At 43.4% G+C, this 21966-nt stretch overlaps 1 protein-coding gene across 1 annotated transcript in view; it reads left to right on the forward strand.

Moving 5' to 3' along the window:
* The window catches only part of EXT2 (exostosin glycosyltransferase 2), a 111299-nt gene that overhangs the window by 84721 nt on the left and 4612 nt on the right, over positions 1-21966 (forward strand). Inside the window, exons 10-13 of the mRNA XM_077322239.1 lie at positions 1811-1977; positions 11609-11752; positions 12782-12910; positions 15017-15099. Of these exons, the coding sequence (XP_077178354.1) occupies positions 1811-1977; positions 11609-11752; positions 12782-12910; positions 15017-15099 (523 nt within the window). The remainder of the gene's footprint in view (positions 1-1810; positions 1978-11608; positions 11753-12781; positions 12911-15016; positions 15100-21966) is intronic.

Raw genomic sequence — 21966 nt, forward strand, 5'->3', positions numbered from 1 at the left:
ATCTAAACATGTACAATGAAGAAAAAACAGAAGGACAAATGTAGAATTTCAGTTCGTGGACAGATTGTGAGAAACAGCAAGCGTCCATGGTAGTGTCTCAGTCAGGAGAAAACAAAGCTCGATGTTTATACTTTTAATATTTGTTAGGGTTCGATTTGTATTTTTATAATATAGAAATTGATTTTATGCTACGGTTTTAAAATTCCCTACTGATTGCAGTAGGGAAAAGACAGTTCTATAGATTTAGTCCTCTAAACACCTGATAGCTACAGTTTTGAGCAAAGAGTAAAGATGGCATTTCAGTGCTGTGTTCGATTTAACACTGTTACTAGAAGCAGGCTCTTGAAACATGCACAGTCACCAATTCTTTTAAAAACAATCATATTCATAATTTCTGATTCATACTTCCGATGACGTACTGAACGTTCGAAAGGCTCCAGGGTGAGCCCCACCCTCCACAAGCATTCCAAATGCTCAGAGCACTGGGAGAAGTCCCCTGCCCCCACCGAGCATAGGGAAAAATCTCCCTGTGCTCCATGGTGGCGGTGCTGGAGCCAGGCTTCTGGACAGTGCCTCTCCCACTAAGGGGGTATACTGTGCAGTTCCCAGAGTACTCCACCACTGCGGAGCGCAAGAAGAAAGCTCCCTGCGCTCTGTGGCAAGTCTCTCTGCACCCTGCAGTGCCAGCGCCAGAGGAAGGAGATGACCAGTGCCTCTCCCAATGGGGAGAGATGCTGGCCGCCTCTTTCAGCCCCCCACCCCATCTCAGATTGCAGAGACTGCATCCTACAGGGGCAGAGCTGGGAGATGGGGAGAGGCACTGCCTGGCTCTTCCAGTCCCCCACCCTGGGTTGCAGAGAGAAGCTTCTCTCCAGCCTGCAGGGTGATGCTCGGGCCAAGGAGATAGCCTTTGCCTCTCCCAGAGCTTGAGAGGTCCTGCCAGGCTCTTTAACCCCTGCCCTTCAGAGTGATATGTTGAAAATAATGGATTTACTCTTTTCTTAGCATTAGGAAACTGTTGTGTGTTGATAAATTTTGTATGTGAAAAGGAAAATAGTGGAATCTCTGATACCAAGAAGCTTAAGAACTGGCCTACTGGAATGGATCATTGTAGGTGCACATTTTTGTAGTTATGTATAAAGGTTTAGACAGTTCATGTAAGTGCAGCATTTATCGTGTAATGATCACATTGTTTGCTGGATGCGGGCACCTGTGGTATCTATTTCCATTAACTTCATATACATGTTATTCCTCTGTTCAATCCAGAGACTCTCTAAAAAACTACCTATATCCTGTTCATATATAGATGCCCGAAAGGTTCCCAGAGCTAATGGGATCTACACCTCTTTAGTTTTAACAGGGCTGCAGCCAGACCATTCTCTGGACACTAGAAAATTGACAAAATCAGATAAAAGAAATTCTGTATATTCTATCAGGTGATATTTCGGCTCTTCATTAACATCAGTGATAATGGCACAATTTTATTTTTAAATTAAATTTCTAATTGTGTACATATTCTTGCAGATGCTTTCCATCTTTCTAAATTATTCAATCAACATCATTGGTGTGCAGATTTTTTTTCTTTTTTGTGCCTTAGATTTTGTGTGGGATGCATCTTGTTAAATTATTGTTTCATTTATTTTTCATGTCCAAATGTTGATGGTAGAACATCCATAGAACATTTCTTGCTTTGTGTCAAAATGTATTAGATTTAACTTTCTTATTATAGTTCCTGTTCAGTATTAATTTGATTTGGAAGAGAGGAAAGAATACAGCAAATGAAATCTGTCTAAACTATTCTTCTCGGCAGAATCTGTTTGGCCAAAAGTTCGAGTTCCATTGAAGGTTTTGAGGACCACAGAAAATAAACTGAGTAACCGCTTCTTTCCCTACGATGAGATTGAAACAGAAGCAGTGTTGGCCATTGATGATGACATAATTATGTTGACTTCTGATGAACTGCAGTTTGGTTATGAGGTAAGGCAGTTACTTCTCAATTTTCTCACAATTGGGGAAGTTAATTGTGGATCTATTCTCAGGAGCATTAAGACATTAAGCAGTACTACTCATGCCAGTCATTATACAAAAATTGCTGCTATTGTGGCAATGCAGTGAATCTCAGAAAATGTATGACAAGATTTTTCGAGTTGTTATACTGAAATTGTTGTTGTTTTGTCACTTGGATTCTCAAAATTGCTTGTGCAAGTTCTCCAATGCAGTTCTGAGCTCCAGTGTAACTTTTTATACTGTTTCAGCATACATTTTGATCCTGATGCTAAAAAGTCAAGGCAAGAAAGAAAAGGCTTAATCAAAGTGTATCAATTCCTCCAGATAAATTTAGAATCATAGAATCATAGAGTTGGAAGGGGCCATACAGGCCATATAGTCCAACCCCCTGCTCAACCCAGGATCATCCCAAAGCATCCCAAAGCAAATTTGTTATATACTGGTTATCAATGGCTTCTGAAGGTGATGGTCATCAGAGTTAAAGGTCAAAAGTTTTGTTGAGAAGAGATGGGCATGCATTGCAGCCCATTTCTTCTTAGTAAAACCTTTGACCTTTTCTCCCCTCATCCCCAATGAATGTAGAGAATCATCATCTGTGCAAGGGTAGCATGTGGAGATCTGTGTTGGTAAGCTTGGACAATTCCACTGTTGAGTGGGATCATAACTTCTCCAAGCCCAACAGAGACACTCAAAATTGAAGGAATACCGTCTTTAGTATGATCAGGTGGAAATCTTAACAGCTGGTCCAAGATGAACTGTTGTAGCTATAGCATTAAGAAGAAAGAATAACAAATAATTTGGGGGGGAGAGAATAATAATACCATCTGTGATTCCAGATGGGAAAATTCTGTATGGGTTAACAGTTACATGGACAGCCAAGCATCTAGATGGCAAGTACAAGTTGTGCTGCTTAGGCAGTGTAACACTCAAATGGGAGTATGGTCAGGTACAGGATACTTGAAGGTATTTATGTATGTCCCTTCTCTTTAGAATACTGGTTAGTGCTTTTGCTTTCTGTCAGTGCTCATATTAAAAGAATAGTGTGACATTTGTTTGGATATATGGACTTTTTCTGTACCGATTATATATTTAAACTAGAGGTGAAGCTATGCTGTCCTTCTTTCTGGTGGTTTCAAGTCTTCTAATATCCTAATGTATGAGTTACTAATTTTTTAACCTTGCTGATTATACCAACTCCTTGCCCTACACGGAGGTGAGAAGGCTGGACAGAAGGGTGGGTGGGTGCCTGCAGCAGAGGCTGGCAGTATTACTCGCTCCATGTGGAGACGAGGTGCCCACCACGAATGCTGCCATCACTCTTGGCCCAGTGGGGAGGCCAGCCAGAAGGATGGATGCCTGCAGAAGACTCTGTCAATGCTCCTGGCCTTGCGTAGAGGTGGGGTGGCCATGGCAGAGCCTGCTCATGCTCATTGCCAAGCAAGGAGGTAGTGAAGAGCTTCTGATTGGCACTCATGATTTTACAGATTATGATGATGATATACCTCTTGCAAGGGCAGTCACATGAGGAACATCGAAATTCCTCTCTCATAGTAAGAAAGTATTTCCCTTTTCAAGTGGTTGTCAGAGGCAGCCTGTGAATGAATAGGCTGAGCCCCGATCTTAAATTATTCACAGTGACAGAACAGAAGGCATATGTTTATCAGAGACCCATTATGCATGGCCATCGCCAAAAGCCCTGCCGTCCTCTGTGTATGCATGGGGGTATGCATGCTGGCACAACAGCCCCATACATCCAACACAAAGCCAGAAGCACCAGGAGCGCAGCAGCGGCTGCGGGCGGGGATTGGGGGCAGGCGACCCCCACTGCAGGATGGTGGGAAGCAGCATGCTGTTCTTCCACCGTGACAGGGGTGGGGGGTCGCCCCTGACCTGACCGGGAGGCGTCCCTGCAGGTCAGGGGAGTTGCCAAGCCGAAAGCCAGGCTCCTCCCAATTATGCACAGGGCTCGGTCAGGCTAACCCTCACCTGCGCCCTCGGGAGAACCCATGTTTCTTTAACGTGGGTTTTCCAAGGGCCTGGCGGCAACATTGGGCATAATCGGGGATTTTCCCCAAAGCCCTGTTGCTGCCGGCCCATGCATAATGGGTCAGAGTCATGTGACAGAACAGAAGGCATATGTTTATCAGAGACCCATTATGCATGGCCATCGCCAAAAGCCCTGCCGTCCTCTGTGTATGCATGGGGGTGGAGCTCTGCTGGCACAACAGCCCCATACATCCAACACAAGGCCAGAAGCACCAGGAGCGCGGCAGCGGCTGCGGGCGGGGATTGGGGGCAGGCAACCCCCACTGCAGGATGGTGGGAAGCAGCATGCTGTTCTTCCACCGTGACAGGGGTGGGGGGTCGCCCCTGACCTGACCGGGAGGCGTCCCTGCAGGTCAGGGGAGTTGCCAAGCCGAAAGCCAGGCTCCTCCCAATTATGCACAGGGCTCGGTCAGGCTAACCCTCACCTGCGCCCTTGGGAGAACCCATGTTTCTTTAACGTGGGTTTTCCAAGGGCCTGGGTTGGGCCTGGCCTTGGATGGCGGCAACATCGGGCATAATCGGGGATTATAGAAAAGGTAAATGTAGGGTAAGGTAAGAGTAGGGTAAGGTAAGAATAGAAAAGCTAAGTGATGCGCTCAAGGTTACTCAGTGATGCATCAATGGAATCTGCAATCTGTACCTCCCAGTTCCATGTTTGAATTGCTGGGCCCATTTTACCTATTTTATTTTATTGGTGTGGGCCAGATGCTTGGATGATAGAACACTGCCTGTTAAGAGCGTGGATATTATTTGTGTGAACTCTGTGCCATTTGGATAAAGCTTCCCCTGTTTTGGCAAACACATCTGAGTCTTGCAAAACTGTTTTTAGAAAGAATCCTTCCTTCAATTTATAGAACACTTCTGCCATCTACAGCAGATAGGATTTTAAAGAGCCTTATCCAACATGTTTGAACTGTTGCAAAATGAGTCTGCAATATTTTAAAAGGAATACACAGAACCAGGCTAGTGTGACCAGCAGTAAATGAGGAGGGGTTGGGAAGTTACAGTTTTCTCTGTAAGAGCATAAAGGGAAGTGTGGATTAATGTAGTTTTTACCTTCAACCCCCTAATCGGTGACTGCAGATCAATCTTCCCTGGGCCAGAGTGTTTTTGACTTGTAAGGCAGGCTTGAGCTGGCTACCAGATGTTTAATTGTCCTCAGCCTGTGGTAATTTATTTATCTGTTTATTTTACCAGGAAAGTATCTAGTGCATTTCTGAGTAGTTTGCAAGAGAATGTTAAGGGAACAGTAGCAGCATATAATGTTACGAAGAGGGTTTCTTTTTAAGTGCCTTGCTTCAGTCTAGAGAAACATTTGGAAATGTGCTATTGGTAACCTTTGTTCTTTTGCTCTCCCTTGCTCTCTCTCTTATTCTCCAGACCCTGGTTTTAAATATGTGGCAGAACACTGTAGTAGAACAGGCTTGTCTGGCTATATCGATTAGGACTTTTTATAAAAAGAACAAAAAGGAGGCGGGGAACAGTCCAATCTCTGTACCCTTTTCAGTCATAAAAATTGAAGCAATGCGCCAAGTGTCAGACATTTTATATTTGTTAAAAGTGAACTATTAAGGGCCTTAATGATTTATTGCATGGTGCAAAACCTTTGAAGCCCAAGCGATGTAGCCCCTGTGTGTTGTTTAATTTAAGAAGGCAACGAATAGCAACTGTCCTGTGACTATAAGTGGGAGCTTTGTGAGCAGTAAGAGAGCAGTTTCTCAGAGCTGTTCTGACAAAACTACTGACAGATACTGTACAATTTTCTTAAACAGTTAAGACTATATACCATTTTTACTCATCAGCAATTTTGGTTTTTCTCTCAAGAAAGATAAAAGCAAAAGAGCAAAGAAATGCCACACATATTGCTAGTTATATTTCATGCTGTGAACCATGTTTTTCCATTCTGGGCCCCCCTCATTTCTGCCCTAACAAGGGCAACTAAGGCAGCTAACAATTTAAACATACACAATAAAATACATTATGAAACCATTAACATAACCCCCTCCTGAACATACCTCATTAAAACAATGTTTAAAAGAGGAATGGGGGGGTTACCCTGCTTTTCACTACCAGAAGGAGTCTCAAATTGGCTTACAATTGCCTACCCTTCCTCTCCCCACAACAGACACCCTGTGAGGTAAAAGTGGGGCTGAGAGAGCTCTGGAAGAACAATGATTGGTGCCAGGTCACCTGCCTGGCTGCAGGTGGAAGAGTGGGAATCAAACCCAGTTCTCCAGTTTGGAGGCTGCCACTCTTAACCACTACACCACACTAGCTAAGACAGTTAAAAATACATACAAAATATAGAACATTGGAGATCCTTGAGGCATGCCAAACGAAACAACAGAGTCTTCAGCTGCTAGGATAAGGAGAACTGACAAATCTCCTTGGGGAGAGAGTTCTAAATTGTTGGTGCCATGGAAGTGTTGGAGTTGCCAATCTAGACTTCTTGTGCTGTGAAAAGCAAGGCACTTAACAGTTTTTTGCCTCTGTATGCCACTGACAAATATTAATAACTGTGTAAAATCAGGTTCTCTGTATAAAGCTTCATTATTTAGCTTGTGTGGTAACATGAAATGCTAAGGGCCTGTTAATGGCTGAACAAGGAGATTTCTCCTTTTCTTCCTGTATAAGCTTTGACTTGGCATACCTCTCTTCTGTGGATTCATAGAGAAATAAGTCAGCCACAGTGGAATGCCAAAGTCTTTCCGCTGGATTTGGAAAATGTTTGGCCTGCTACTGCTGTGTGTTCTGCTGCTCTTAAAAATTCATTTAGTGGCTTTCAAAGGTTGCTATTCTTCTTCCACAGTCTTAAAAATGAGCAAGCACTGTGACCTGTTTTGAGTCACAGCTTTTATTCATATTTGTCGCATCTGTTTCCCAAATAGATTTTTTTAGAGCCAGTATGCTGTATATGCTGTTCTCAGTGCTTACAAGAATATATTCACTCTTGTATGTGTAGACACTGTTTGATGACACACTGAAGTGACAAATCTTGAATCATTGAAATCCCCACTTTAAGCTGAAGCTTGCACCCTTTTCCCTTAATGGGTGAAAATATTCTAACTCAATTCAGGCATTGCATTCCAAACTTTGATTTGGAGATTAGGAATGTGTGTGTGTGAGAGAGAATTAATTGCTGTCAAGTCTCTTCCAATTTATGTCATTCCTGTGAATAAATGACCTCCAAAATATCCTATCGTTAACAGCCTTGCTGAGGCCCCTGGAGACTGAGTGCCATAGATTCTTGGATTGAAGTCAATCCATTTTATGTTCTTCTTTTCCTGCTGCCTTCAACTTTTCCTTGCATTATTGTATTTTCCAGTGAGTCTCATTTTCTCACAATGTGCCCAAAGTACAAGAACTTCAGTTTAGTAATTTTTGCTTCTAGGGAGAGTTCAGGCTGCATTTGATTTAGAACCAATTTATGTGTCTTTTGGGTGGTCCACAGTATTTATAAAACTCTCCTCTAATACATTTCAAATGAATCAACTTTCTACCTGTCAGCTTCATTGTCCAACTTTTGCTCCCTTACATAGTAATTAAGAATACTATGGAATGAATTAACTTGATCTTGATAACCAGTGACATATACTTACACTTATGAATATTTTCCAGCTTCTTCATGATTGCCCTTCCCAGTTTCAATCTATGCTTTATAGGGATAGGAAAACTATTTAAGAGTTACTTAAGACCATTGGTAGGTACCAGCTTCTTAAGGGGATCATTTGGGCATGAAATTGGGGTCACTGTGAGTAGGCAAACAGTTGTGAGTTCCCACATTATGCAGGGGGTTGGACTAGATAGCCCTGGAGGTGCCTTCTAACTCTATGATTCTAAGGGTTTCATTTATTCTCCATCATTATGAGTGCTATAGGATAGAAAGGAAGGCAGCAATGATCAGTACTTCAGGAAACTTTTGAAATGTGCTTATAAATAAGGCAATACTGACCATGCAAAAGACTGTCTCAATGACATTCATTTTACTAGAGTTATACCCATAAATCACACAATTTTGGAGAGAATTCTAACAATACTGAATGCTGGAAAAGAAACTTGGCTGTCTCTTTTCCCTCCATTCTCTTTCCAGATGTGTTTCAGTTCTGCAGCCTTGGTAATATAGTCTTGTTCCAGTTTCTCATTCCGTGCACAAATTGGAGATACTGTTGGATTTTTCACTGTTACTAATTCAATGCAAGTTGCTAGTTAGCAAGTCTGGTCTTCCCAGCTGATGCTGGTTATTTTCATTGTGTGATATGCCCTCTTCTCTGAGCACTCTATTCTGTTAACTGTTATTATTTATTAAATTTGTATACCGCCTTCCCAGAACAGCTTAGTGCAGTGAATTGTCCTTTTCCAACATGCCTGTCTATAAAAACAAAATAGGTAAGCTCCAACTATCTCCTCTCCAACTTCTGGTGTAGCTTCATTTTGACAGGGTTCAAGTTCTGTCTTTAGCACATTGACAGACACAAGAAATTATCATCTCAGTGGAATTCCAAGTTCCAAATGGAATGTGCAGGGCACCTAGTGAGAAGAAATGGGATCCAGGCACTATGGAAATGCAGCAATAGACACTCCTCCGTAACTTGCTCTGCTTTTGCCCCGTGTGGAGCAAGCCTGAGCAGGGCACCCTAAGAGAAGAAACCTCTTCTTATTTTATGGTGCTTATTGAAGGAAACAGTGATGGACAGGTGGTGGGTAATAGTTGCCACATTGTCCATAAAGCATAGATAGATATGTATTTAGTGCCGGTTGCAGTACTTCTGACAATGGTAAATACCCAGACCCAAGTATTATAGTTAGCTAAATCTATACACAGAGACACATAAATTACAGCAATGAAGAACAAGAAAAGAAACAGAGAAAGGCATGCAATTCTTTTCCTTGTTTTGTATGGGCTAAACACTGTCTCTACTACTGATTTCTTGAAATACCTCCTTTCAAACTGAGCAATGTGTCCACTGAGTAATGCAGCCAGCAGTATGTAGAACCTCGGGGTGTATTAATGATGACTTGTCCGTGCTCTTGTCAGCCTGTGTTTTGATCTGGTAGTCAATGGCAGAGTAATGAAGTGATAGGAATGGCATCCTGATTGTATCCAGCTGCCAAGACCAAGGCATGGGCAAAGAAACTATTCATGTAATGATAGCTCTACCAAAGCACCTTTTATAGAGCACTAAAAAACTATAAATATCAAGCTTTGGTTTCTAACCCCATTCCTGTTTATGGTGGAAGGGAGAGGTGTACATTAACTCTCTCGAATAATTTAGCTATACCTCATAGCAATATATTTCATACCAAAACAGTTATATTTTATGTTTTTCCATTTAAAAAGTATTAACCTTCTGATAACAGCATTTGTCTTCCCCAAAGTCTAAACATTAAAGTAAGCATTATTTTCAATTCATTTTGAATTAAAGATCCATGTCTACAGAAACATGTTTTTGTTTTTAAAAGCAAAGATCAAATTAAGAAGTTATTTGTGTCTACATATTCCATGAAGATTGATTGTTTCAGTTTGCTGCCTCACAAGAATATTTTCACTTGCTGCTCATGTGATATTTTACATGCCAGTCACTGAGGAGTCATAAGAGTAAATGAAAAACCGTTACTTTAAAACTGAAGTTGTTCAGCAGAACATATGGAAATTAAGAAAGAAAATTGATAGAGTAAAATAGACTGTCATAAAAGACTGGTATATGAAGACACCTTTTATCTTGCAAGGGAAATGAAAGGTGGTTGGTTAACATGACTAAAAAAAACAGCAGACTTTTAAAGTTAGAGATCCCATAAAGATGACAGCTTGAAGCTTCTTGACATAGTGAAGTTACTACATTGACAATCATATATTGCAACTATAGACTTTTACTCACAGTCACCTATATGAGTTTTTCCATAAAACGGACACTCTACACAGAATTCTATAGCTGTTCCCAGTCCTCCAAGGGCTAAATACATGTTCAAGGAGCTCGGAGTTCCATAATATATTTTAAGTGTACATTATATACAAAGACCGTCTAAGGGCTGCTCTGGAGAGGACTGTTCAAACCAAGGCAGAGGGAGAAAAACATATTTTGCTTTGAAAATTTTTCCATGTAAGAAAGAACATAGTGTGAAACAGCTCTAAGTATATTTTGAGCATACTTATTCAAAACTGAATGCGCTAGATTCAGAGAACAAATATTTTGCAGCCTTTGTTTCTTTGGACTCACTGGTTCTAGAGAACTAGATCATCTGAAGGGCTTGAATCATGCTGAGACCAACTTGTTTTTATCAGCGTTCAGGCATTTTGGCAGTCATATGCACAATAGTCTTTAAGCAAGTCATGTGAAACAACTTACGATGTCACAGTTCTCTGTGGTTTCTGCCATATGTTGATAAATAAAATCAAAATGGTTGAAAAAATGTTTTAAATCTTTCCTCAGAAATTAGGTGCCTAAAGCCCATTTCACATGCACTAGGACATTAGGATTGTACCAAGTAATCGATGCCAAAAGTATATTTGTACCATATCTGGATTTTCTGAGGTTGGACATAATCGTAACATCTTCTATAAGTATGTGTACTTCTGAGGACATACTGAAAGTTCCAAAGCCCAGGGCAAAACTCTGCACGATTGTCCCTCAATGGAGGCTATGCAACCAACAGGGAGAGGATACTCTTCCACTCAGGGTCAATCACTGGTGTTCCCCTCCTCTTCCCTCTCCTTCCTTTCAGCCAGGGCAGGAGACGCCAAAGATAACTCAGGACAGTGGGTGGAGGGCCAGCCCCAGCAGCCTGATTTGAATGCCAGGCCGATGTGGTCCCCATGTCTCCTCCCTGGCTGTGCTTAGCAGCAGCATTGGTATGGGGCTGACCCCAGTGCCCCTGCTTCCCAGCTGGGATGTTCTGGTCTTGGCCCATCCACACTTGGTGCCATTGTGGGAGGAAGGGCTGCCCTCCTTGAAGTCTAGGCCACTCCAGTCCTGCTGACACCTCCCACCCACTGGGGAGCAGGTAGAGGAGAGACAGCCACAATCAGCCGTGCCACAGGGAAGCCAAATGCTGTAGTGAGGGAGCAGTGGGTGAAGGAAACCTATTTCTCTGATGACAGAAAGGTGGCCCAGTGTTCACTGTGGAGATCAGAGCTGGGAATAATAGAATCATAGAGTTGGAAGGGACCTCCAGGGTCATCTAGTCCAACCCATTGCAGAATGCAGGAAATTCACAATTACTGGTTCTGGAATGGCAGGGCACATTCAGTGTTCCCAGAAAAGCAGACAGAGGAGTTTGATGAGAAAGCCAGAGTACCTACACTGATCAAGAATTTAAAAGAATGTTAGCTACCTGAGGACTCTGTAGGGAGTAAAGGAGTTGAATCTGGGAGGGAAAGAAGGGAAGCCAAGGGATTTTTTTTAGTTGCACCTATTGTATACTTGGACAAGCAGGGGTCATCCCTCAAAATATTTCTCACAGCCAACTAGTAACTGTATTTATAGTTGAATAAATTGAAGCATGAAAATGTCTCTCTTTCCATTGAATACAAACATAACATCCCCATTGTTCTTGGCAGGTGTGGAGAGAGTTCCCTGACAGACTAGTTGGGTACCCTGGTCGCCTGCATTTGTGGGACCATGAGACAAATAAATGGAAATATGAGTCGGAGTGGACCAATGAAGTCTCCATGGTGCTCACAGGAGCAGCTTTTTACCACAAGGTAAAATACATCATGAAGAAAGACTGGGAAGCACGTAGCATGGATCTGAAGTGGAGGCTTTCTGTTTGTAGGAAGCTGGCAGAGGGACCTTTTTTGTTCTAGTGTGGGCAGTCGAGGCTTAAGAGGGTGGCTGGGACCTTTCGCTTTCTCCTGTGACTGGGAGAAGTAGATGTGAGCCTGAGAGAGCCACTTTCCTCTGGTGAAATGGCAGAATGAATTGCCCTACACCATTTTGTGATGCACCTTTCTCACACGTTTCTCTTTGCATTTATTAGTTGCAACATAGCAAAATTTTGGTAAATATTGGCTGATCTGTAAGGAATATGTAGATCCTGAGCATATCCTCAAGGCTAACAATGATACCACTTGGTGTATGTGTTTGTATTCGAGGTATAATATCGCGAAATAGTAAAGTGTGCACACAGATTGCCATTTTTTGCTTTTGAATAGCAAACCCTACTCCATTTCAAGATCCTCCTCAGTTTCAAAATAACTTTGATATGTGGTATTCTGGCTGTGGTAGTATACCTTGGCTGTTTTGAGCATGTGGAACTACTTCCATGGCCCCTTGGATTCGGCCGTCTCGCAAGTTTCAGTCCTGAGACACAGTTTGCCAAAACTACGGCTGTGGAATGTGTGAAAGGGGGGGAGAGAGATTATGATTGCATCTTTTATTATTTGTATGGCTCGTTCAGCAAACTCATGTCTTGATGTGGGAAAGAAAGCTTTCTTTTTTTAGATGATGCATATGAGAAATAAGTTCTAAGTTACGGAAAGGGACAAACAGTATAGAAATGGAATAAATAGGGAATATGAATATCTTACCTTTGCAATTCATTCTGCAATGATTGAGAGTCGCATATTGCTTGTTTTCATTTATTTGTTAATTTCAGAAGGATTTGCACTGAAGAAGTTTGCGCTGAAGCATACCTGTTCCAGTTCTAAACTGTCAGTTCCAGTGATCTGAAAGGCTTGGCTCCATGCTAAATATATATGCAACTCATGTTTTTAACTTTTTTCATCCTGTAGTATTTTAATTACTTGTACACATACAAAATGCCTGGAGACATCAAGAACTGGGTAGACGCTCACATGAATTGTGAAGACATTGCCATGAATTTTCTTGTGGCTAATGTTACTGGGAAAGCCGTCATTAAGGTGAGCTTTCCTTTGATTGTCCTAATTGTATATGCATCTGAATGTTGTGTTGTTTCTAAAAATATTAATCAAATTAGATTCTAGTTTACACCAACTTCTGAATCAGCTTCTAATATTATTAACGCAAAGGGTATTTCACTGTAATAATTAAAACTAGCAGTAAAACAGTGATATAGAAAATGGCATAAAAAGTTAAATAGCAGCATAACAACTAGTATTGAATCACACAGGAAGCAGTTTTCATTTAATCCCTAAGAAAACTAGGTGGAGGGAGCAATCAGGGGAGGAGGGAAACATAGTGTCAGGCCAATATAAGGGGAGAGAATTTCAAAGTTTAAAGCCACAGCAGAAAATACCTCTCTTATGGTTATCCACATTCTCTTAGAAGATAAGAGCCTACAGAGCAGAGACTTCATCAGCTACCTTCATTAATAGGCAAGCTCACATATAGAAATTGGGGGTTGTCCTATCAGCGAGTATTCTAACTCGCTGGTCGCAGACCATTTTGGGTAACCAGCACTTTAAGCTGAGCTCAGAAACAAATCAATAGTCAGTGTTGCTCTGTTACTGCCATGTTGCATTATGTTCCCAGTAACATTTATTTAAAACATTTTTATGTCGCCTTTCCACCACATAAGGGGCCCCAAGGCAGTCCACATAAAATGTTAGAACAATTAAAAACTACATTTAAATTAATTCAATAGAAACACATAAAAACAAAATCAAAATCATGGAGGGGAAGCCTATAGCTATTACTGAGAGTATATTAAATGCAATGAAAAAGTCTTTACCCATTGGTGAAAGACACCAACGAAGGTTCATTTTTCAAGGGGGGACCTAATTCACTCCTACCAAATAGGGAAATTAGATGCAAGCAAGCACCATATTTCAAAAAAATGGAAAAGGGAGAGGGAGCAAAGGATGTGCACCATAGAGTAGCCTCTGTAACTTCAACAACACCCCCAAACTGTGAGTGTCATCACAAACAGGCTGACTTTCAGTCTGTTTGGCTACATTGACCAACAGCACTTGAGTCTTATTGTAATGAGCTTCACTTTGGGGGTTGTCCTTTCAGTATCCCATATTCAGGCACCTCTTTCCATTTTCTCCTTGAAATGATACCCTTCTGTTTTGCTTTGGACCAAAGGCTTGAAATATCTATGCTGCTTGGGTAGTGCAGAGAGTGAGGGTTGTGCTGTTCTCTGAGGGCAATCATTTTGACCAGACAAATGAGGAAAACAGGTTAACTGAATGTGTATGTAGGAGGGGGACTAAACAAAATTACCAGGAGGTGAAAAATTCCCAGCCCAAACTATCCATGCCTATAATAACTGGCAACAGCTGATTTATAGGAATGTTAATTGTAAGATCAGTTTTTAAATGAACCTTTACCCTTGAATTAATTTACTAAGATGTTTTCAACACATTTTTTGATCTGGATGTTCACTTGGCCTGTTCATTTCAAAGCATGTCAACTCAGAGGGAGATTTAGAGGCCTCCTGGCATCACTTCAATTAGCAAGGTCTGCTTTCCTGCCTGTCCATCATCATTTACCCAGGATGGTGACTGTGCTTTAGAGAAAGGTCTTCCGAAGATAAAGAATGTGTGTTTGCTGTGAGAGTATCTAAACTGTGGAAGGGCACTAGCAGAGTAATTTGGCACCTCAGTGCAGTCAAGAGAGCCTCACGGAGTTTGCCAGTTAGCTAGTAACTCAAGTGAGCAAAGTGTGTCTGCTGGATTAAGGTTACTGTGAAATATGAGGAAGCTGTATTTCACCGCTCTTATGGCTGCAAGAACAAATAGTGTTTATACAGAGTCCTTGGCAGTGAGAAAACAGTCATTAAACAGGAATTAAGGAGCTTGTCAACGCCACCACTTACCACATATAGCAGGCAAACTTCTCCTATCCTCAGCCTTTTTTATTGGACCACTGTAAGCTTTGCAGTCAGCTGGGCCAGATGGCACCAAATGATAGAGATGTTTCTTCCTACCTTTTTCAAGGATTTGGCTTAACACTACAGATAAGTGCAAGGAGTGTTGTACTGCTTTTCTGAGAAAGGGGATTTCTGTGTGTATAATTGACAGTGTTATCCTGACTTTGTACAGGTGACTCCCAGAAAGAAATTTAAGTGTCCAGAATGCACAGCCATAGATGGATTGTCCCTAGACCAGACCCATATGGTGGAAAGGTGAGTACCTCTCCTTTGCCTCATTACTATTTCCATTTTTGTTATTGCTTTTGAAGTTAGGATGAATGTTTTATTTACAAAATACTGTTACACGGTCCTTGTCTATCATGACAGTTTTAGCACAATAGAATATAATTTCTCTTGATTTAAATTTCATAAAGGTTATGAAAATGTGGTTTCTGTTCCCTGGTTCAGCAGTTCTTCTATGTGTGTATTTTTATACTGTGTTTTTAGTATTTAGTATATACATTATATATGTCATACATACATCTGTTATATGTGTATTATATTTAAAATCAATAGAAGCTTGGCAATTAATTTGGATATCTATATTTAATGGGGAAACATATGTTACACTAAACAATGATGTACTGAAATGACTAAACTGAAAGTTTACTAAGAATGAAATATTTATAAAAGGAGAATTATTTGTCCTTCAGTAATTACAACAGCAGCTTCAGGAATCAGCTGGTATTATGGCTGATTCATTTTAGTCATAACCAAAGTTTGGGACAAATATTTGAGTGACAGTAAACATTTATGCAGACAGGATCGTCAAGTGTCTAGAGGTTTCTGAAAGTTAGTAGATATGCTTTTCACTTTCCTTCTGTTGCTGCCAGCTCCAAGAACATGATCTTTTCATTGCTGAGAGCTGCGGTCTTAACATATGCGTTGGAAATTAAGTCCTCCAGAACTGATACTTTCCTCTGAATAAGAATAGTAGATACAAGTTTTAGTTTTCCATTAATTTGAAAATATTACCAATAGCTGTTCAAATATAATGCACTGTTTTATATGGCCTTTGGGGTGTCTCCTGTACATGCTTCACTTGTGAGTCCATTTGAATGTAAAGAGCATATCATGCTTCCTTCCAAAAGACACTTTAGGGTGCTTATGACCTGCTTTGGAGGCATTTGTATAGGGCTTTTGCTATCAAGCCCATGTATTCTCAAAAGGTGAAAAGTTTGGAAAGTTATTTGAAATGAATGCTTTACATGTGCATGGGAGACAGGTGGGATGATCATGACACAGAAGGCTTTTACTAGAGGTGACAAGACAAATTGCATGTGATATGGTAATACTTTATTTCAGGGCAAATGAAATGTACAAAGGTTAGACTGATTACAAACAGGCTCCTGACTTAGAGTTGGTCCCAGGAGTCCTGATGAATACATCCACTCAGCACCTAAAAAATGGGCAACCAAGAAAAATAATGGTTACAAGTATGTGGAGCCATTTAAGGTTATAGAAATCACAAACAGGTTAGTCACACGAGGTTGAGTGGCTTTACATGTACAGGCAAATTTACCTTGTCTTGCATTGTAGCCTTCTAAAACACGCACCTCCTCCTGATATATGGCACCCTGTAGTTGATAAGCCTGTGCCTCTTATGGTAAATGAGGATGTGTATTTTCAAATGACAAATGTTTTAGACACCCATCACCACCAGAATTACCTACAGTATCTTGTATTTTTGAAGAACATGCCACCTCTGAAAATGAATGGGTTGACTCCAGGGATATGAAGGCTTCTAATCTTGAGAGGAGGTTTCATACCATCTATCAAAACAAGTCGACTCCTGGTCCACATTGACTAGTGGGAGGGGGAGGTTTGATCTTAGGGAGGTGGACTATCATGGTCACCTTTGGCGTATGCCATAGTCATCTTGACCAGATACCCAGAATCCACTCAGGGCATCTGGAGAGCTTCCTCTTGGTTCTCAGGTGTTGGGGCTATCAGCCTTCCTTTCATACTCTGAATGTTATGGCTGTCCTTTCTTACCTCTAGTTGTCAAGTTGTAAACCATGCGTAGTTTTGATTATAAGGTGATGCATCCTGTACCATCACAGACTGGGACCAAATGGTGCAGGGGGAGGTTCTCAACCTAGGGGTTGGTGTTTCTCAACCTTGTGGTCGGAACCTAAATTGGGGTCACCTGGCCCCTTCCTTGTGGTTGCCAGGTTGGTGGCCGCTGCCGCCGGCATGTGACTCCAGTGGGTGGTGGCAGCAGGTGGCGGCGGGCAGACAACAGGCAGTGCAGCCGCAGCTGCTTGCCGGGAGAAGGGGCTCTGTGCAGCGGGTTGAGGCCAGGCGTGCCTCCCTAGGGCTGGGAACGGCCAGCAGATTTTCTCCCGCAGAACGTAAGGCTCTGCGGGGGGCATAGGGCGATAGGCGGTCCCTCAGGTATGTGGGTCCCAACTCGCGTAAAGCCTTGAAGGTTAAAACCAAAACCTTGAACCGGATCCGGGCAGCGATTGGCAATCAATGCAGCTGCCTCAGCACTGGCTGGATGTGGGCCTTCCAAGGTGTGCCGGTGACGACCCTAGCAGCTGCATTTTGCACTAGCTGAAGTTTCCGGATCAAGGACAAGGGAAGGCCCGCGTAGAGCGAGTTACAGAAATCTATTCTGGAGGTGACCGTTGCATGGATCACTGTGGCTAGGTGTTCGGGGGACAGGTAGGGCGCTAGTAGTCGGGCCTGGCGAAGCTGGAAAAATGCCTGGCCCGCTACTCTTTTGACCTGTGCCTCCAAAGTCAGGTAGGCATCAATGATCATACCCAAGTTCCTGGCCTGGGACGCGATGGTGAGGTGCGTCCCTCCCAGGGTGGGTAAGCGCGCTTCCTGCTCCTGCCCCCTACGTCCTAGCCACAGGACCTCCGTCTTGGAGGGGTTGAGTTTCAGGCGACTCTGCTCGAACCATTCTGTCACCGCTTCCAAACATCTGGCAAATGGTTCCGGGGGAGAGTCCGGGCGGCCGTTCATGAGGAGATAGAGCTGGGTGTCATCAGCGTACTGGTGGCAACCCAACCCAAAACTCCGCACCAGCTGGGCCAGAGGGCGCATAAAGACGTCTTTATGCGCCCTCTGGCCCAGCTGGTGGGATACGGGGCACAGCTTTATGCTGGATATGCTCCTTTTTCCAGGACCGGACCCAGAGGGTAGCAGTGGGGGATGAGCTCTCGCGCTCCTACAGACTTCCATGCGGAGTCTGTAGGAGCGCAAGAGCTCATCCCCCACTGCTACCCTCTGGGTCCGGTCCTGGAAAAAGGAGCATATCCAGCATAAAGCTGTGCCCCGTATCCCCGTTTCGGCGAGGCGGTGGACCAGCAGTTCGTGGTCCACGGTGTCAAAAGCGCCCGACAGGTCCAGAAGAACCAGCACTGCCGCCCCGCCCCTATCCAGCTGGCGGCGGAGGTCATCCAACATGGCGACCAACACTGTCTCCACCCCGTGGCCAGGTCGGAAGCCAGACTGATATGGATCGAGTGCCGAAGTTTCTTCCAAGAATGCCAGGAGCTGGTCTGTCGCAGCCCTTTCAACCACCTTGCCCAAGAACGCCAAATGCGATACCCGAGCGGTAGCTGTCTGGGTCCCGCAGGTCCAGCGTAGATCTTTTCAGGAGAGGGCAAACCACTGCCCCCTTCAGCTGCTCAGGGAACTCCCCGGAATCCAGGGAGAGGTTGATGATATCCCTGAGCTGGCCTCCTATCCTCTGGCCACCTCCCTTGAGGAGCCATGACGGACAGGGATCGAGGGGGCAAGTGGTCGCCCTAACCGAACCTAGCAACTTGTCCACTTCGGGTAAAGAGAGCCGTCTGAAGCCATCAAGTCACCCCCAAAGGCAGCCAACGGGTCTCCAGTTCGTTTACTGTATTAACTGTGGCGGGAAGAGCGCGGCGGAGTGACGAGACTTTGTCCGCAAAATGGCTCATTAAAGCCTCACAGCCTAGTTCTAATTTTCTACTATTTTGGCGCCCCTCAAGGGCGGTAAGAGATCTAACTGTCCTAAATAGTTGGGCCGGGCGAGAGCTTGCGGATGCGATTTCCGCGGCTAAAAATTCCCGTTTTGCCGCTTTCACCGCCATCTCATACGCCCTCATCAGCGTGCGATGAGATGTTCTCATAGCTTCGTCGCGAGTCTTCCGCCACACTCGCTCCAGTCGTCTCATTTCCCTTTTTCTCTCCCGGAGCTCCCCGGTATACCCGGGAGCCCGTTTGAGTCGAGGGCAGAGAAGACGTTTAGGGGCGATCTCATCTATAGCAGCCGATAGGCAGTACTGCCAGTCTGTCACCAGGGCCGCTAGTGAGTCGCCAGGAGGCATCGGGTCCCACAGAGCATTCCGGAATCCAATTGGATCCATGAGTCTCCGCGGGCGGGCTAAAATATGCCCGCCACCCAACTGGGGAGGGGGTGGTATCTTGAGCCGGGTCCGCAGGGCGTAGTGGCAAGCTTATACAGTTTTTGTATGGAGCTAAAATATGAGGGTTGAATAATAAAATACTTTAACAGCCTGAAATTATTCAGAACAACTCCTTAAGGAAAATCGCCCGTCAAAAGTTGGACTACCCTCTATTACAACAGGATTCTACTTGAAACTACTGAAATACAAGAAACTTTGTTGTTATGTGCGAAGTCGTGTCCGACCCATCGCGACCCCATGGACAATGATCCTCCAGGCCTTCCTGTCCTCCACCATTCCCCGGAGTCCATTTAAGTTTGCACCTACTGCTTCAGTGACTCCATCCATCCACCTCATTTTCTGTCGTCCCCTTCTTCTTTTGCCCTCGATCTCTCCCAGCATTAGGCTCTTCTCCAGGGAGTCCTTCCTTCTCATGAGGTGGCCAAAATATTTGAGTTTCATCTTCAGGATCTGGCCTTCTAAAGAGCAGTCAGGGCTGATCTCCTCTAGGACTGACTGGTTTGTTCGCCTTGCAGTCCAAGGGACTCGCAAGAGTCTTCTCCAGCACCAGAGTTCAAAAGCCTCAATTCTTTGACGCTCGGCCTTCCTTGTGGTCCAACTTTCGCAGCCATACATTGCAACTGGGAAGACCATAGCCTTGACTAAACGCACTTTTGTTGGCAGGGTGATGTCTCTGCTTTTTAGGATGCTGTCTAGATTTGCCATAGCTTTCCTCCCCAGGAGCAAGCGTCTTTTAATTTCTTTGCTGCAGTCCCCATCTGCAGTGATCTTGGAGCCCAGGAAAATAAAATCTGTCACTATCTCCATTTCTTCCCCTTCTATTTGCCAGGAATTGAGAGGGCCGGATGCCATGATCTTTGTTTTCTTGATGTTGAGTTTCAAGCCAACTTTGGCACTCTCCTCCTTCACCCGCATCAACAGGCTCTTTAGTTCCTCTTCACTTTCTGCCATTAGAGTGGTATCATCTGCATATCTGAGGTTGTTGATATTTCTCCCTGCAATCTTGATCCCAATTTGTGACTCCTCTAATCCCGCATTTCTCATGATGTGCTCTGCATACAAGTTAAATAGGCAAGGCGACAGTATACAGCCTTGCCGAACTCCTTTCTCAATTTTGAACCAGTCAGTGATTCCATGTTCAGTTCTCACTGTTGCTTCTTGACCTGCATATAAATTTCTCAAGAGACAAATAAGATGCTCTGGTATTCCCATCTCTTTAAGAACTTGCCACAATTTGTTGTGCTCCACACAATCAAAGGCTTTAGCATAGTCAATGAAGCAGAAGTAGACGTTCTTCTGGTACTCCCTAGCTTTCTCCATGATCCAGCGTATGTTGGCAATTTGATCTCTAGTTCCTCTGCCTCTTCGAAATCCTGCCTGTACTTCTGGAAGTTCTCGGTCCACATATTGCTGGAGCCTAGCTTGTAGGATTTTGAGCATAACTTTGCTAGCATGAGAAATTAGTGCGATGGTGCGGTAGTTTGAACATTCTTTGGCATTGCCCTTCTTTGGGATTGGAATGTAAACTGACCTTTTCCAATCCTGTGGCCATTGTTGAGTTTTCCAAATTTGCTGGCATATTGAGTGTAGCACTTTTACTGCATCGTCCTTTAAGATTTTGAATAGTTCAACTGGAATGCTGTCACTACCACTAGCTTTATTGTTGCTCAGACTTCCTAAGGCCCATTTGACTTCACATTCCAGGATGTCTGGCTCCAGGTCAGTAACTACCCCATTGTGGTCATCAGGGATGTTAAGCTCGCTCTTGTATAGTTCTTCTGTATAATTTTGCCACCTTTGTTTGATCTCTTCTGCTTCTGTGAGGTCCCTACCATTTTGGTCCCTTATCATACCCATCTTTGCATGAAACGTTCTCTTCATATCTCCAATTTTCTTGAAAAGATCTCTGGTCCTCCCCATTCTATTGTTTTCTTCTATTTGTTTGCACTGTTCATTTAAGAAGGCATTCTTATCTCTTCTAGCTTTTCTCTGGAATTCTGCATTCAATTGGGTGTATCTTTCTCTTTCTCCCTTGCCTTTCACTTCCCTTCTCTCCTTAGCTATTTGTAAAGCTTCCTCAGACAGCCATTTTGATTTCTTGCATTTCTTTTTCTTTGGGATGGTTTTAGTTGCTACCTCTTGTACAATGTTGCGAACCTCCGTCCATAGTTCTTCAGGCACTCTGTCTATCAGATCTAATTCCTTAAATCTATTTGTCACCTCCACTGTGTATTCGTCAGGGATATGATTTAGTTCATACCTGAGTGGCCTAGTGCTTTTCCCTACTTTCTTCAATTTAAGCCTAAATTTTGCAACAAGAAGCTCATGATCTGAACCACAATCAGCTCCTGGTCTTGTTTTTATTGACTGGATAGAACTTTTCCATCTTTGGCTGCAGAGCACATAGTCAATCTGATTTCTGTGTTGACCGTCTGGTGATGTCCATGTGTAGAGTCGTCTCTTGGGTTGCTGGAAAAGAGTGTTTGCTATGACCATTGTATTCTCTTGACAAAATTCTACCATCCTGTGCCCTGCTTCATTTTGTACTCCAAGGCCAAACTTGCCTGTTATCCCGGTTATCTTTTGGCTTCCTACTTTAGCATTCCAATCCCCCATGATGATAAGCACATCATTTTTGGGCGTTGCTTCTAGAAGGTGTTGTAGG

The sequence above is a fragment of the Paroedura picta genome, chromosome 2, assembly GCF_049243985.1.
Source record: "Paroedura picta isolate Pp20150507F chromosome 2, Ppicta_v3.0, whole genome shotgun sequence".
NCBI lineage: Eukaryota > Metazoa > Chordata > Lepidosauria > Squamata > Gekkonidae > Paroedura > Paroedura picta.